Source organism: Macaca fascicularis, chromosome 6 (assembly GCF_037993035.2).
Source record: "Macaca fascicularis isolate 582-1 chromosome 6, T2T-MFA8v1.1".
NCBI lineage: Eukaryota > Metazoa > Chordata > Mammalia > Primates > Cercopithecidae > Macaca > Macaca fascicularis.
The window spans coordinates 176,573,515-176,586,632 of NC_088380.1; the positions used below are offsets into that span (position 1 = coordinate 176,573,515).

General features: G+C 40.7%; 1 protein-coding gene across 5 annotated transcripts in view; it reads left to right on the plus strand.

Annotated features, from left to right (window-relative positions):
- Nucleotides 1–13,118, plus strand: part of DOCK2 (dedicator of cytokinesis 2) — a 436,348-nt gene that overhangs the window by 107,639 nt on the left and 315,591 nt on the right. For all 5 annotated transcript variants that reach the window (XM_045395044.3, XM_045395045.3, XM_045395046.3 and 2 more), the window contains exons 23-25: nucleotides 864–972; nucleotides 11,050–11,120; nucleotides 12,870–12,976. In XM_045395044.3, coding sequence (XP_045250979.1) covers nucleotides 864–972; nucleotides 11,050–11,120; nucleotides 12,870–12,976 — 287 coding nt within the window. The remainder of the gene's footprint in view (nucleotides 1–863; nucleotides 973–11,049; nucleotides 11,121–12,869; nucleotides 12,977–13,118) is intronic.

The window sequence follows — 13,118 nt, forward strand, 5'->3', positions numbered from 1 at the left end:
GCTCTTCTGTGCATTTCACACTGGAGGCCACAGATTAGGCTGTGGATATTTCACGGTTGGTGATAAATGCTTGTTTGGAGAAGCCTTGAGCTGAACAACACTCCTAAGGCTGGGGAAGGGGTTGATAAAAGGCAGGTACCTGGAGACTGGTTTTACATGAGGGACTGGTTCTATGCAATTTTACACTTGTATATTATCATAGGCATTGAAAGTTCCTAGAAGGATACCCATTAAAATGTTGACAATAGCTAACCTCCCTGGTTGGATTAATGAGGAATCTCACCTTCTAAGTTATGTATTTCAATTAGGTTTACATGTTTAACAGTGTAGGTACTTCATAATCAGAGAAACAAAGGCTTAAGATAATAACTACACTCCTGAAATGAGGGCAGGGAAGGCAATGGCCCTTGACATAAAATGGATTGTTGGGACTCATCTGACAAGCAGACAATGGGTGGTGGAAATGGCAGTGCATTTGAAAATATTTCTCCTGGATGTTTCCAAGATACTTTGAAAATCTGATGACCACAATGTTTTTCCTCTGATTCTTGCAGAAGGGTGAAATTATTAATGTCTCCTCAGCTAGGACAAATTTCCTTCCTTTGGGGTTTCCTTGGGGTTTAAAAAAATACAGCAGAAGGCGTATGCCCTGTTAGTTAGTGGGTTTCTGTTGGGTATGGTGGATGTGGGGCTTTACCCTTGAGAGAATGATGCACACAGCATCTGCAGAATCCTCTCCTCCTTGAAGTCCCCACCTCCCACTCCTTTTTGTTTTAAGTTTCAAATGAAGTTTGTGCCTAGTACACACTTTTAAACGTATTGTCTGTTAGCTTGAGAAATGACCCAGATGTATCTTATTTCAGGCTTTATGAAGGCAAAGAACAGATGGAGTTTGAAGAATCCATGAGACGGCTCTTTGAATCCATCAACAATCTGATGAAAAGTCAATACAAAACTACCATCCTTTTGCAGGTTGGTTTATGCTACAATAAAATCTGTCTTTTCCTTGGCCATCCAGTAAGTAACAGCATGCTAAGATAATATCTTCTTTTGCTGAAATATGCAAACTTGTGTCCAGTGAAGGCCTGGGCTGGCCACTTGGTTAAATACCAAGGGCTCCTCAGGACAAGATAAAATGTATTTATTATTTGCTTCCCATGAAGGTAGCAGTGCCTTCTTTTAAAATAGCTCTGAAATTTTTGTTACCTAGAAGGAAATTAGTCAAACCGGATCCACTTCCGATGGAGAGAATAGTTACGGTGGCAGTCTCTTAAACTGAGTCTCCAGTAGTTTAATTCTCGACAACATAAAGGCAGGGACCCTTTTGGGATTAAAGAGGGCTCCTCAATAAACAAGAGGTACTTTGGAGAGAATGAGTCCTCTCATGTGTGGTCCATGATGCTAATCTGTGAAGTCTGCAAATCTTTGAGAAACTGTGAGGCCTAGCCCTGTGTTCGGGAAGGAGTTGAGCAGCCAAGAGTCTGAATGAAGAGGCTGTTTCAGGGAGACTTCAGAACTTTCACAGAATGTACTTGCAGGCACTGGGGGTGCAGGTGGGGGAAGCTGGGAGTGCCTGATGTGTTGTGAATAAAGGAAGCCCATTTATCTAAATCAATGAGTTAATGCAGATTTTTGCTGCTGCTGCTTTTATTTATTTTTTTTGTTGTTTGTTTAAATCAATGTTATTCTTTTAGTTGCTAATTTAAAGATCCATTATGCCTGGGATGCCCAGGCACTGGTTAGAATTAATGAGGTACTAGTGTTTAGGTAGAATGAAGGTGAGGAAGCAGAGGCAGAAGTCAGCCTGGGGAATGTTTGCTTCTCACACTATGGATTCCAGACTGTGCACGTTAGAATCGTGTGGGGATCTTTAATAAATTCTGATGCCTGGTTATAACCACCAGACTTTCTGATTTAATTGGTATGAGTGTGACCCAGGCCAGGGGATTTTAAAAATTCCCCAGGTGATTTTACTGTGAAGCAAAGTTTGAGAACCACTCTGCTGACGGCTTCCTTTAATTTAACAAAGAGTGGAAACCTGTGTGTTGAGGAAGGCAACTGTCTTATTCATCATGTGTCTTCAACACTCAGAATAATCCGGATAATTCTAACATTTATTCTCCTCAGAATATGTATCTATATTTCTTGATCTAAGTGAACAGCTGAATGTCCTAACACTATTTGGTCTTGTGTGACAAGACTGTTTCTTTAGCCCCTACTGGGGATCAGTGTCTTCCCTTGGGTTAGTTGGAACTTCATTGTTTTAGTTTTCATTTTTCCCTTACCCCCTGCTGGTTAAAAAACAAACCAAAAACATCTTCCTCATATTCCTAACTCTCTCATCATTCTCTGACAAAGGGGATCACAGGAGCAGGGGACAGCATGAGGAGATGCAGCAGGAGCCCCCACCAGCCACTGCATCTGTATCACCTGGAAGCAACTGAGCCTCCAGTGAGCAGCCACACAGTGTTGGGATATCCGGAGAGAGCCAAGAATGACCAGTTGCCATGAGAGGGGCTATAGGGTTGAATCAGGTGTGAAATCAGCTCTAAGGAAGCTGAAGTGTGAAAGAGCAGAAATGATGAGCAAATAGATAAAGCCAGTTTCTCATGCCAGAGGAGAAAGGCGCTGATGCCCCAAAGAAGTTGAGGTGCCATGGAGAGAGAGAAGAGTGGAAGAGGGAATAGGTCATTGTGGAGCTACTCTTTCTAATTTCAGCACCTGTTTCCCTATGATGGGCTACAAATGTCTTCGGGGAAGGAACAAAGGGAGAGAGAGAGTAAGAAGGCAGGGAAAGAAAGAAGGGAAGCAAAGAGGAGCAAGTGAGCATTTGCCGTTCTGAAGACATCTGGTCAACAGGAATGCTCTTCCTTATCAGCTGCGTGATCTTACATTGGTCATTTCTCAGTGCCTCAGTTTCCTCATCTATAAGATTTCATTGTGCGGGTGAGGATCAAATAAACATTCTCTGCAGAAGAACAAGTTATAAAATGCTATGCAAATGCAGTGAACCGATACGATTATTGTAGTTTTGGCATAAGTCTTTTTACCCAGGTGGTTCTTGTCTGGGTAGCTGTGTTAGAAATGCCTTGCTTTCCTTGCAATTTGGGCCAGGTTTGTTGGTTTGTTCTCGCAGATTTCCACCTCAGAGGCATAGAAAGGGGCTTCATCTCTTTTTCAATTTGCTCTAAGGGTCAAATTTAGCCTCAGGAATTTTCATAAAACCAATGATGCTTTCCACCTATTTACGTAGCTGTTGAAAAGTTATCAAAGAAGAATTTAAAGTTATATTCTAATATGGAGAGCAGTACCATGTGAAGAGAACTTAATGATGAGGGCAGAGGGGTCAAGTCCCTGTGATGTCTCCAAATCCCACATGTGGAATCTTCTATAGACTTTGAGATTTGCTGCAGGAGACGGAGCTTTGGCTTTTGACCAGAGAGATGTGGGCATGTAGCCTTGGGCACATCATTTTAGCTTTCTGGGCCTCGATTTATCCTTTGTAACATGGGAGGCCTAATGTGTAATTTAGAGGATTACTGAGAGGGTGAAATAAAGTAATATATGTGAAACATGAAGTATAAAGCCTGTTCCATAGTTTGGTTTAAATCATTTTTAATCATTTATACCTCTTCCTCCTTTACTTCATCAAAAAACAGAAGCTTTTTGGATATTTTACTAGTGAGGATTCAGAAGGCGGGTTATTTGTGTTCCTAATTTTGTTACACAAGACTATTAAATAGTGTTAGGATGTTCAATTATTCAGTTCGATAAAGAAATATAGACACACATTCTTAAGAGAATAAATCCACAAGAAGTGACTGTATGAAAACATGCATGGCAAAGTTTCAGCTAGTGAAATAGTACGAGGTGACTGGAGTCTTGATTCTGAGCCTGCATGGGGTGTGAGCTATTAGTAACATCAGCCATAAGTGCCGGGTGGGTGCAGAGGATACGAATGCCCATGGTTGATGTTCCTGGTTCAAACTTTTCACATCCAGTTGGGTAGCGGCTTATGTTGGAAACCCTCATTTGTGACCAGCTTAATTGTGAGTAGAGCAGATCTGGTTCAAATCTCAGCTGTGTCCACTGTGAATTCTGAAACCTAAGCAAGTTATTGCCCATCTCTAATGCTCACCCAGCTTTTGTGAATTGCTTTCTGTGGTTTTTCTTATTGTTCTGAGCTGGCACGGAAGCAGCTCACCAAGACCATGGAGAATTGAAAGCCAATTGTTCAAAGAGGAGAGGAGCAATAAAAATACTTTCCACTGATTGGGTACCCACCATGTTCCAGGCATGGAACTGGGCTCTTCACATACAGTATTTTAAATCCCGCCAGAGATCTTCAAGGAACCACTATCCTCAGTGTCCATAGGAGGCTCATAAAGTTAAATAGTTCATCCCAAATTACACGTATTCATAGAGCTGGAGCTAGGATTTGAATTCACCCAGGTCATCTGCCTCCAAAGCACTATTCTTCTCTATGCCACAGGTAAGGTTTAGGCCAGGGGTTCCCATGTTTCAACAATGGGCCACGTGCTCGGAAGTCCTTATGTGTGCCAGCCCTGTAAGTGTGTTGATAAAACTGATGGCAGATTCAGAGGGTCAACACCAGACACTTGTAAATTAGACAGAGCTCAAATGTGAGTAAAAGGCATATGGTGATGTTGTGCAGGCCAATTTGTCCCATTCTCCTTACGATCCATGGTATTTCATAATGCTCCAATTTGATGGCGCAAGTGGAATTAAATGAACAGTTTGTATTGAATGACATGCTCTCTTGGCCACTGTGAATGCCACTTATGCTAATGAAGCCACTGGAGTGTCCAGGAGGGCAGGGGACTCTGCCATTTACATCCCCAATGTCTGGAACAATGGCTGCCACACAGAAAGTGCTCAAATATCTACTGTCTGAATGAATGAATGAATGAATGAATGAATGAATATAGCTGAGTGCAATGGTGCATGCCTGTAATCCCAGCACTTTAGGAGGCTGAGGCGAAAGGATCTCTCAAGCCCAGGAGTTCAAGACCAGGCTGGGGAACATAGTGAGACCCTGTCTCGACAAAAAAATTAAAAAAAATTAGCTAGGCATGGGGGCCTGCCCATGCCTAGTGGTGTATGCTTGTGGTCCCAGCTACTCAGGAAGCTGAGGCAGGAGGATCACTTGAGCTTAGGGGATCAAGGCTGCAGTGAACTGTGATTGTGCCACTGCATTCCAGCCTGGGTGACAAAGCAAGACCCTGTCTCTTAAAATAAATAAATAAATAGTGCCGGGCACCGTGACTCACGCCTGTAATCCCAGCACTTTGGGAGACTGAGGAGGGCGGATTACAAGGTCAGGGATTCGAGATCAGCCTGGCCAAGATGGTGAAACCCCGCCTCTACTAAAAATACAAAAATTAGCTGGGTGTGGTGGCAGGCACCTGTAATCCTAGGTACTCGGGAGGCTGAGATAGGAGAATAACTTGAACCCCGGAGGTGGAGGTTGCAGTGAGCCAAGATTGCGCCATTGCACTCCAGCCTGGCGATAGAGCAAGACTCTGTCTGAAAATAAAATAAAATAATAAAATAAAATAAAATAAATAATTCATTTTGTTTAGTTTGATGTTTCAGTGTTTATTAAGTGTCAAGTGTTGAGCTAAAAGCTTTACATATATTGTTAGCTCAGTTGATCTTTTTAACAACAACCTTATAGGACAAATAGTGGTTTCTTAAAAATTTTACTCTAATTCCATGATATACATGTGCAGAATGTGCAAGTTTGTTACATAGATATACATGTGCCATGGTGGTTTGCTGCACCTATCAACCTGTCATCTAGGTTTTAAGCCCCGTGTTATTTATTAGCTATTTATCCCGATGCTCTCCCTTCCCTTGCCCCCCACGCCCTGACAGCCCCCGTGTGTGTCGTTCCCCACCCTGTGTTCTTATTGTTGCTCTCCCACTTATGAGTGAGAACATTTGGTGTAAAGCAGAGGTACAGACTATTTGTCTTTGTATATAGTCTTTATCTCCGCTTTGTAAATGAGGAAAATGAGGCTTAAAGAGGTTAAGTGACTTACCTTGGCTGAAAATTAGTAGATCTTGGATTTAAATTTTGGCTGTATAAGTCCAGAGTTTGAGTTCTTAATCACCACCAAGCAATAGCATAATTTCATTAAGACCCAAGTCTTCTGGCAAAACGCCAGGTGGATAAGACTCAGGGGTCCCCATAAAGTTGAGTTACAGAAAGGACGGAAGCACACATATTCTAGAACCTGTTGATCCCTTTCCCTTCAGTTTGCCTGAGAGATTAGTGATGATGCTGAATGTCCTGAGAGAGCTGCATTTATTTACCCCTAGGAACAACTCAGCATCTCACAGTAAACTACCTTCTTATGGTCATGCTATGGGGAATTCCTGAGACATCGTTTTTCCAGTTTCCATGGACCTTGATCATCCACTGCTTGGCTAAAATAAGAGGATTAAAAATTGATGGGAATAGTACTTGTTTTGAATGCCTGTGGCTCTTGAATGAGGAAGACATCTGGTAGCATTCTTGCATAACTGTGTATCATTTCAAGACATGTTCATTTTGGCCAGAAGTCTGTGTCTACTGGCACCAACACTGGTCACTCTGTTTGAAAGAGAGAGAAAGGGAGGGGAGAGAGAGAGAGAGAAAGAGTGTGAGAGAGAGCGGGAAAGCCTGAGAGCACTCAGCAGACAAGTCCCTTTGAGTTTGGAGGCATGCTAGTTTGGTTTTGATTTTTGTTGTTATGTTTAAGCACTCGCTGTTTTCTAATTCTGGTGAAGTCCATCTAGATAGCAATGATGTCAAGCGTCTTCCCTTGATTTACCTCTGGGACAGTAAAACCACTATTGGTTGCTTTGGGTTTGATTCTCTTCTTGAGGGATGTACCTGGCCTTTGGCAGAGGGGTTCAGAGTGGACGATTAATCTAGCAGTGCCACATGATCACCTAATTAGTGAGATAGCAAACATTTTCCTGTTGGCCTTTCTTGCAACCCCTATAGATGTGGTAATGAGGATCCTTAACTTAAGGGATGTCAGAAGAACTGCATTTTATTTTCAAAAACTATTCTTACAAAGGGTAGGGGAAGCTCTTTTTCCACTTCCTCCTCCAAATTAGCCTTCTTGCCCCTGCTGAATCCTCCCCACTTGCCGAGATAGAATGCCTTTCCTATAGTGTGACGGACAGTAGTGGATATACTGGATGAGAGCCAGCTGGACAGAGCTGGGTACACATCCTTGCTTTGCTACTCATTAGCTACGTGGCTTCTGTTATTTAACCTCTCCATGCCATAGTTTTCTCATTGGTAAAATGGGATTAACAATTTCCACTCACAGAGTTGTTGGAAGAATTAAATGAGGTCATGCATGTCAAGTATTTGGCATGTATACAGTTCCCAATAATGCTTCCTATTTTATTATTTATTTATTTATTTTTGAGAACGCATCTCTGTCTGTCACCCTGGCTGGAGTGCAGTGGCAAAACACAGCACACTGCAGCCTCTAGTTCCTGGGTTGAAGCGATCCTCTTGCCTCAACCTCCTGAGTAGCTGGGACCTCAGGCCTATGCCACCATACCTGGCTATTTTTTATATATATATATATATATTTTGTAGAGATGAGGTCTTACCATGTTGCTTAGGCTGGTCTTGAACCCCTGGGCTCAAGTGATCAATCCCTCGGCCTCCTGAAGTGCTGGGATTATAGGCATGAGCCACCATGCCCGCCATGATTCCCATTTAAAAACCCTATAATTCGTAATTGGATTATATGTGTACATGTATATATGCATCACATGTATGTTTATGTGTATACGTATGTATATGTATGTGTGTTTTAAGTATTACACACAATATATACACAATATAGACTATGGAATGAAAGTAATAATGATATAATATTATTTTATGAAGAATGGTAGTAATAATGAGAGTAAAAATGATAGAATGGTCGGGCGCGGTGGCTCCAGCCTGTAATACCAGCACTTTGGGAAGCTGAGGCGGGTGGATCACCTGAGGTCAGGAGTTCGAACCCAGACTGGCCAACATGGTGAAATCCTGTCTCTACTAAAAATACAAAAAATTAGCCAGGCGTGGTGGCAGGTGCCTGTAATCCCAGCTACTCAGGAGGTCAAGGCAGGAGAATTGCTTGAACCCGGGAGGTGGAGGTTGCAGTGAGCTGAGATCACCCCATTGCACTCTAGCCTGGGCAACAAGAGCGAAACTCTGTCTCAAAAAAAAAAAAAAAAAAAAAAAAAGTGCTTGGACTAGCCTTTTTTCAGGGCACATGCCTCAGTATATGGTATCCCTTTAGATTTTAGAGGTTGTAAATTAGTCACCTCTGGGAGAAATGCAGCCTGCATTTGTGTTTGATTTGTCTAGCAAATCAAAGCATTAAATCAAAGTGTTAAAACAATTGAATAGGAATAACTGAGTCTTTAGGCAGAGAATGGAATCCACACACCTCATCACTTCCCACTGCCCTGTCCTCATTCCATATCACTTCTTTCTGTTGCTTGCCTAGCCCTGCAGTCATCTGATTTTGCTACATCTGCTTGATGTTCCCTGATAAAGATGGTCCTTGACCAACTAGGTTGGAATGTACTGGATACTGTGACTGGCTGGAGGAATGTCATAATGCTTCTTAGTATATTAAAATTATGAAAAGTTCTATAGTTAAAAAAAATTCACTGGTTTATCTTTGCTTAAACCAATGCTTTCCAAAATTCTTTGATTGCAAACTCTTTTCCTCTACAGAATACCTAACACCATCCTATGGGACAAGAGGTTCCAATAGAACGTAGTTTCAGAGACAATGGCTTTGGAATGTTGTTTTATCTTATAATCTACATGTAAAAGAATAAAGAATAAATCTCTAGATACAAAATCTAATAACTATAAAGGAACAGTCTGACAAATATGACAGCCTACAAATTAAAATCTTTCTATGCAATGGAACAACAGGATAAGTGGGAGAAAATTCTTGTAAAATGTGTTACTGTAAAAGGGTTAATATTATTGATGCATGAAAAATTTTATAAACCAATAAGAAAAAAAACCCAAAATAAGAACAGAAAAAGGATATGAACATGCAATTTAGTAAATATAGATGTTCAATAAATATGGAAAAGATGCCCAACCATACTAACAACAAAAGAGTTGCAAATTACACATCAGATCAACAAAAATCTACAAGATTGTATGTCCAATGGTAGCAAGGTTATGGGGAAAGGAACAGTTAGTTAAGGGAAATTGGTTACTGTATCTTCTAAGGTAATTGACAATCTCTCCTAAAATTTATATGTCTATATGTTTTCATGCACTAATTCTTCTTTGAACAATCTATCCTGCAAGGATCTTTACAGATATACAAACAGCATTTTTTTTTTTACCACATATTTATAATAAAGAAAAACTGACAATAGCATGGAGCCTATTAGCAGGGGTGGGTTGAAGAAGGTACAATGTACCCATTTGAGCAGTGCTGGGCAGTGGTTAGAAATGAAAAGAATCCACTCTATGAGAAGGCAGGATGCCACTGGTGTGTAGTTTAAACTACAGAAAGCAAGTTGCAGAGCTGTATATTTACATACACACACATACACACACATGCACATATACGTTCATGCATAGAAAGCAGTCTAGAAGGAAATTCACCACCATGTTAACTAACAGTGGTCCTCCCCTCTCTGGGGAGGAGAGATTGGGGCTGAGAGGAGGATGTGATATAGGACTTTGGAAACCATTTTCACCCTAATGCCTTATCTGGTATGAATGTTTTTACATCGAACATATAGTATTGACTTTTTAAATTTTAAAAATTATAAACAGCAGGAAAAGAAAAGGATGAAGGCATAGAGAGAGAGAGAGAGTGCTATTTGGGTAAGGTGGCCATGTAGCTTAAGGGTTACAAGAAATGGCTCTAAGTGCAGCCTGCCTGAATTTAAATCCTGGCTCTCCACTTGCTAACTTTTCAACCCCAGGCTAGTTATTTAATTGTGTGCACCAGAGATTCCTTATTTATGAAAATAATATTTCCCTTGCAGGGTTGTAACTAATAAGATAATCTATTAGCAGTCTTTGGCACAGAGTCTGCCCTGTTGTAAATTCTTAGAGAATAATTGTAATCATTATTTATGTTAAGTAAGAATCTCAGTTGTATATGGCTAGGAGGAAGATTTTCTTTAGGAAAGTAATTTTCACAATTTTTACTTCAGTCTGATTGTTAAAGGGTGATACATGTTAATAACAGAACACCTAGAATATATAGAAAATAAATAAAAAATGCATACTTCCATTAGATTCTTAAACATTATTTTCCATTCATGTGACTTACAGTTCTTTCCACTGAAACTGTAGTCTGCCCTGCTGCTTAGCAAGTGGTGTAGGTATGCAGCGGGTGAGTATGGCTCCTACGTCTGGATGCATCAGTTATTTGAAGAGAGGAACCAATCCACCACAATGCTCAGCTTTCCCAACCCAGCTAGTGGACCAAGGCATGCCCACTATTATTCACAAAGTGGTCAGGGAGAGGAAATATAAATAACTTGCCACCAGCAAAGCAATTCGAGTACACCATCTTCCATTAATAATATAAGTCACCATTTATTGAGCACTAAAATAGGCCTGGTGCTCTGTTGGATGCCTCACATATATTCTATTTAATCTTCACAATCCTGCAGAATACATATAACTTTGTTTCACAGATATGTTAATGTCTGAGAGGTTAAGTGTCTTGTCCAAAGCCACATGGCTAATAAGGTGTGGAAACAGAATTTGCAGATCTATAAAACTACAAGGTCTGTGGTCATTCTAGTCTATGTTATTGCTTCCTTGAAGACGGAAGTTGTGACTTCACTTTTGTATCCAAAGAAGTCCGTGCTTACGTTTTGGTGTACATACAGAGGCTTGCATCAATATTGTAATGTCCAGGATGCAGGGTCATTCTCCTCGGATGTGTCATGCTGCAAAGTACCCTCTTTGCCAGCACAGACTTGTTGATGTGAGGATCACTCATATGTATTTTACATTCCACCTAGGTGGCGGCTTTGAAATACATCCCATCTGTCCTCCATGATGTAGAAACGGTCTTCGATGCGAAGTTACTCAGGTGAGAGCTTATGTTGTACTTTCTTGGGCTCTGTTGGCAAGGCAGGGATTCAGAGTGGGAGGAGGGCTCTTATGGGGAGCTCCAGATGGGCACTCAGCTTGGGGATGGGGAAGACCTGTGGCAGGGGATGTTTTCAGGGCTTTCAGTGTGGTATTTTTACCTTTTGGTTTTCTTGTGCCAGACTTTGGTGAGAACCAACTGTGTACTAAGCATCCCTCTGATGATATGAAAATTAATCATATAGGTTAAAAAATTGATGTTTGGAATAAATGTTTTCATTTCACCTGGGCCTGAATGTTATTGTGGGTTCCACTCTTTGCCCTGTAGACCCCACAGTTGCAAATGGAGAACAACCTAAGCGTAGCTAAAGAGATAATGGAGATGGCTCCCTTTTCCCTTCTCCTTCTTAACTACATTCAGCTCATAGATGAACACATTATTTTAATGTGATTATGCTGTTGGAATAGGGGCATTTCAATCAGATATACCTTCTTCTTTTTAAAAAATGTATTGTAGTTTACAGATAACAGATTTCAAAGACTTTTTATATTTAAATACTTACAGATACAGAAAAGAGTTGCAAAGATTACATATAGAGAGTTATCATATGCCCTTCACCCAGCTTCCCCTAATGTCAACATTTAAATAACTATGACACATTTATAAAAACTGAGAAATTAACATGGATACAGTTCTCTTAACTGCACTCTGGACTTCATTCAGATGTCACCAGTTTTTTCATGGATGTCCTTTTTCTGTTCATATGGAAGATTTTTGCTAGCTCCTTCTCATCCTTCAGACCCTCAGGCTAAATGTTATCTTTTTGGAAAAGCCACCACTGGATATTGTAAATAAATTAAATTTCTCCCCCAGCCCCTGTGCCATTATTCTCTGACACAGCTCCTTATTTATTTCCTCCACTACATACATCGCTGTGTATTGATTTGTTTGCTTCTGTGTCATTTGATGACCTCTATTAGAATGTAAGTTCCATGCCAACTGGGACCCAGTCTGTTCCCATTGTATTCCCATTTCTCTGTGCTTTGCCTGTCTCATATTAAGTAGATGTTTAATAAGTCCTTGAAAGAATGAATGAATACAATAAGTTTATTTTGGGAAGTCAACAAGGACTATAATTTTGTTTCAGGGTATTTTGATTCTCACTGTATTTGGGAAGAGCTGTCTCCCTTTTGATGTCCCAAACTGGTTCTAATCCACAATTTTTCATAGTGTTTTAAAAAAATTAGAGACCTTTTTGATTTTAAGACTTATCATAAAACATTACCAAGCATAAAACATTTGTAAGTAAAATGGTATGGTAATGAAGTCAGAACCTTGTTTTGAACTCTTGTTTCTTTAGCTTCCTAGCTGCATAACCTTAGGAAAGTTAGCCTTTCTAAACCTGAGCTTTCCAACTTATAAAATTGGGATAAGTATTGTGTATAGCTTGTAGAGTTATGAAGTTTACATGACATAATGAATGCAAAATGCAAAGTGCGTGCTTGGTATACAGTAACTGCTCAGGGCTATTGGTATTATTTTCAGATTTTTACATCTCTTTTAATGCCACTAATATTCTATACCAAGAACAACTTGTACATTTTTACTGAAGGCTTACCTTGCACCTCATGCTCTGCCTGGACTTGGGGGTTTCCCAGAGCTACAGGTCCAGGGATGGACTGTAAGTGCTATGAGGTGGGAGACATTGGTCTACCTTGCCCTACCAGCTCCTATTTTTCCTGCCCTCAGCCAACTCCTGTATGAGTTCTACACCTGCATCCCTCCTGTGAAACTCCAGAAGCAGAAAGTACAGTCTATGAATGAGATAGTCCAGAGTAACCTCTTTAAAAAGCAAGGTGAGTACACAGCACCCTTGCTGGGGTGGGGTAAGGGGCCAATAAACCCCACATCATTTTGGGGAAGTTTGGCAGGAGAGGGCAACCTGTCCAGTGACTGAAACATCTCTTTTCTCACAACTCCCTTGGTCTGCATAAATGC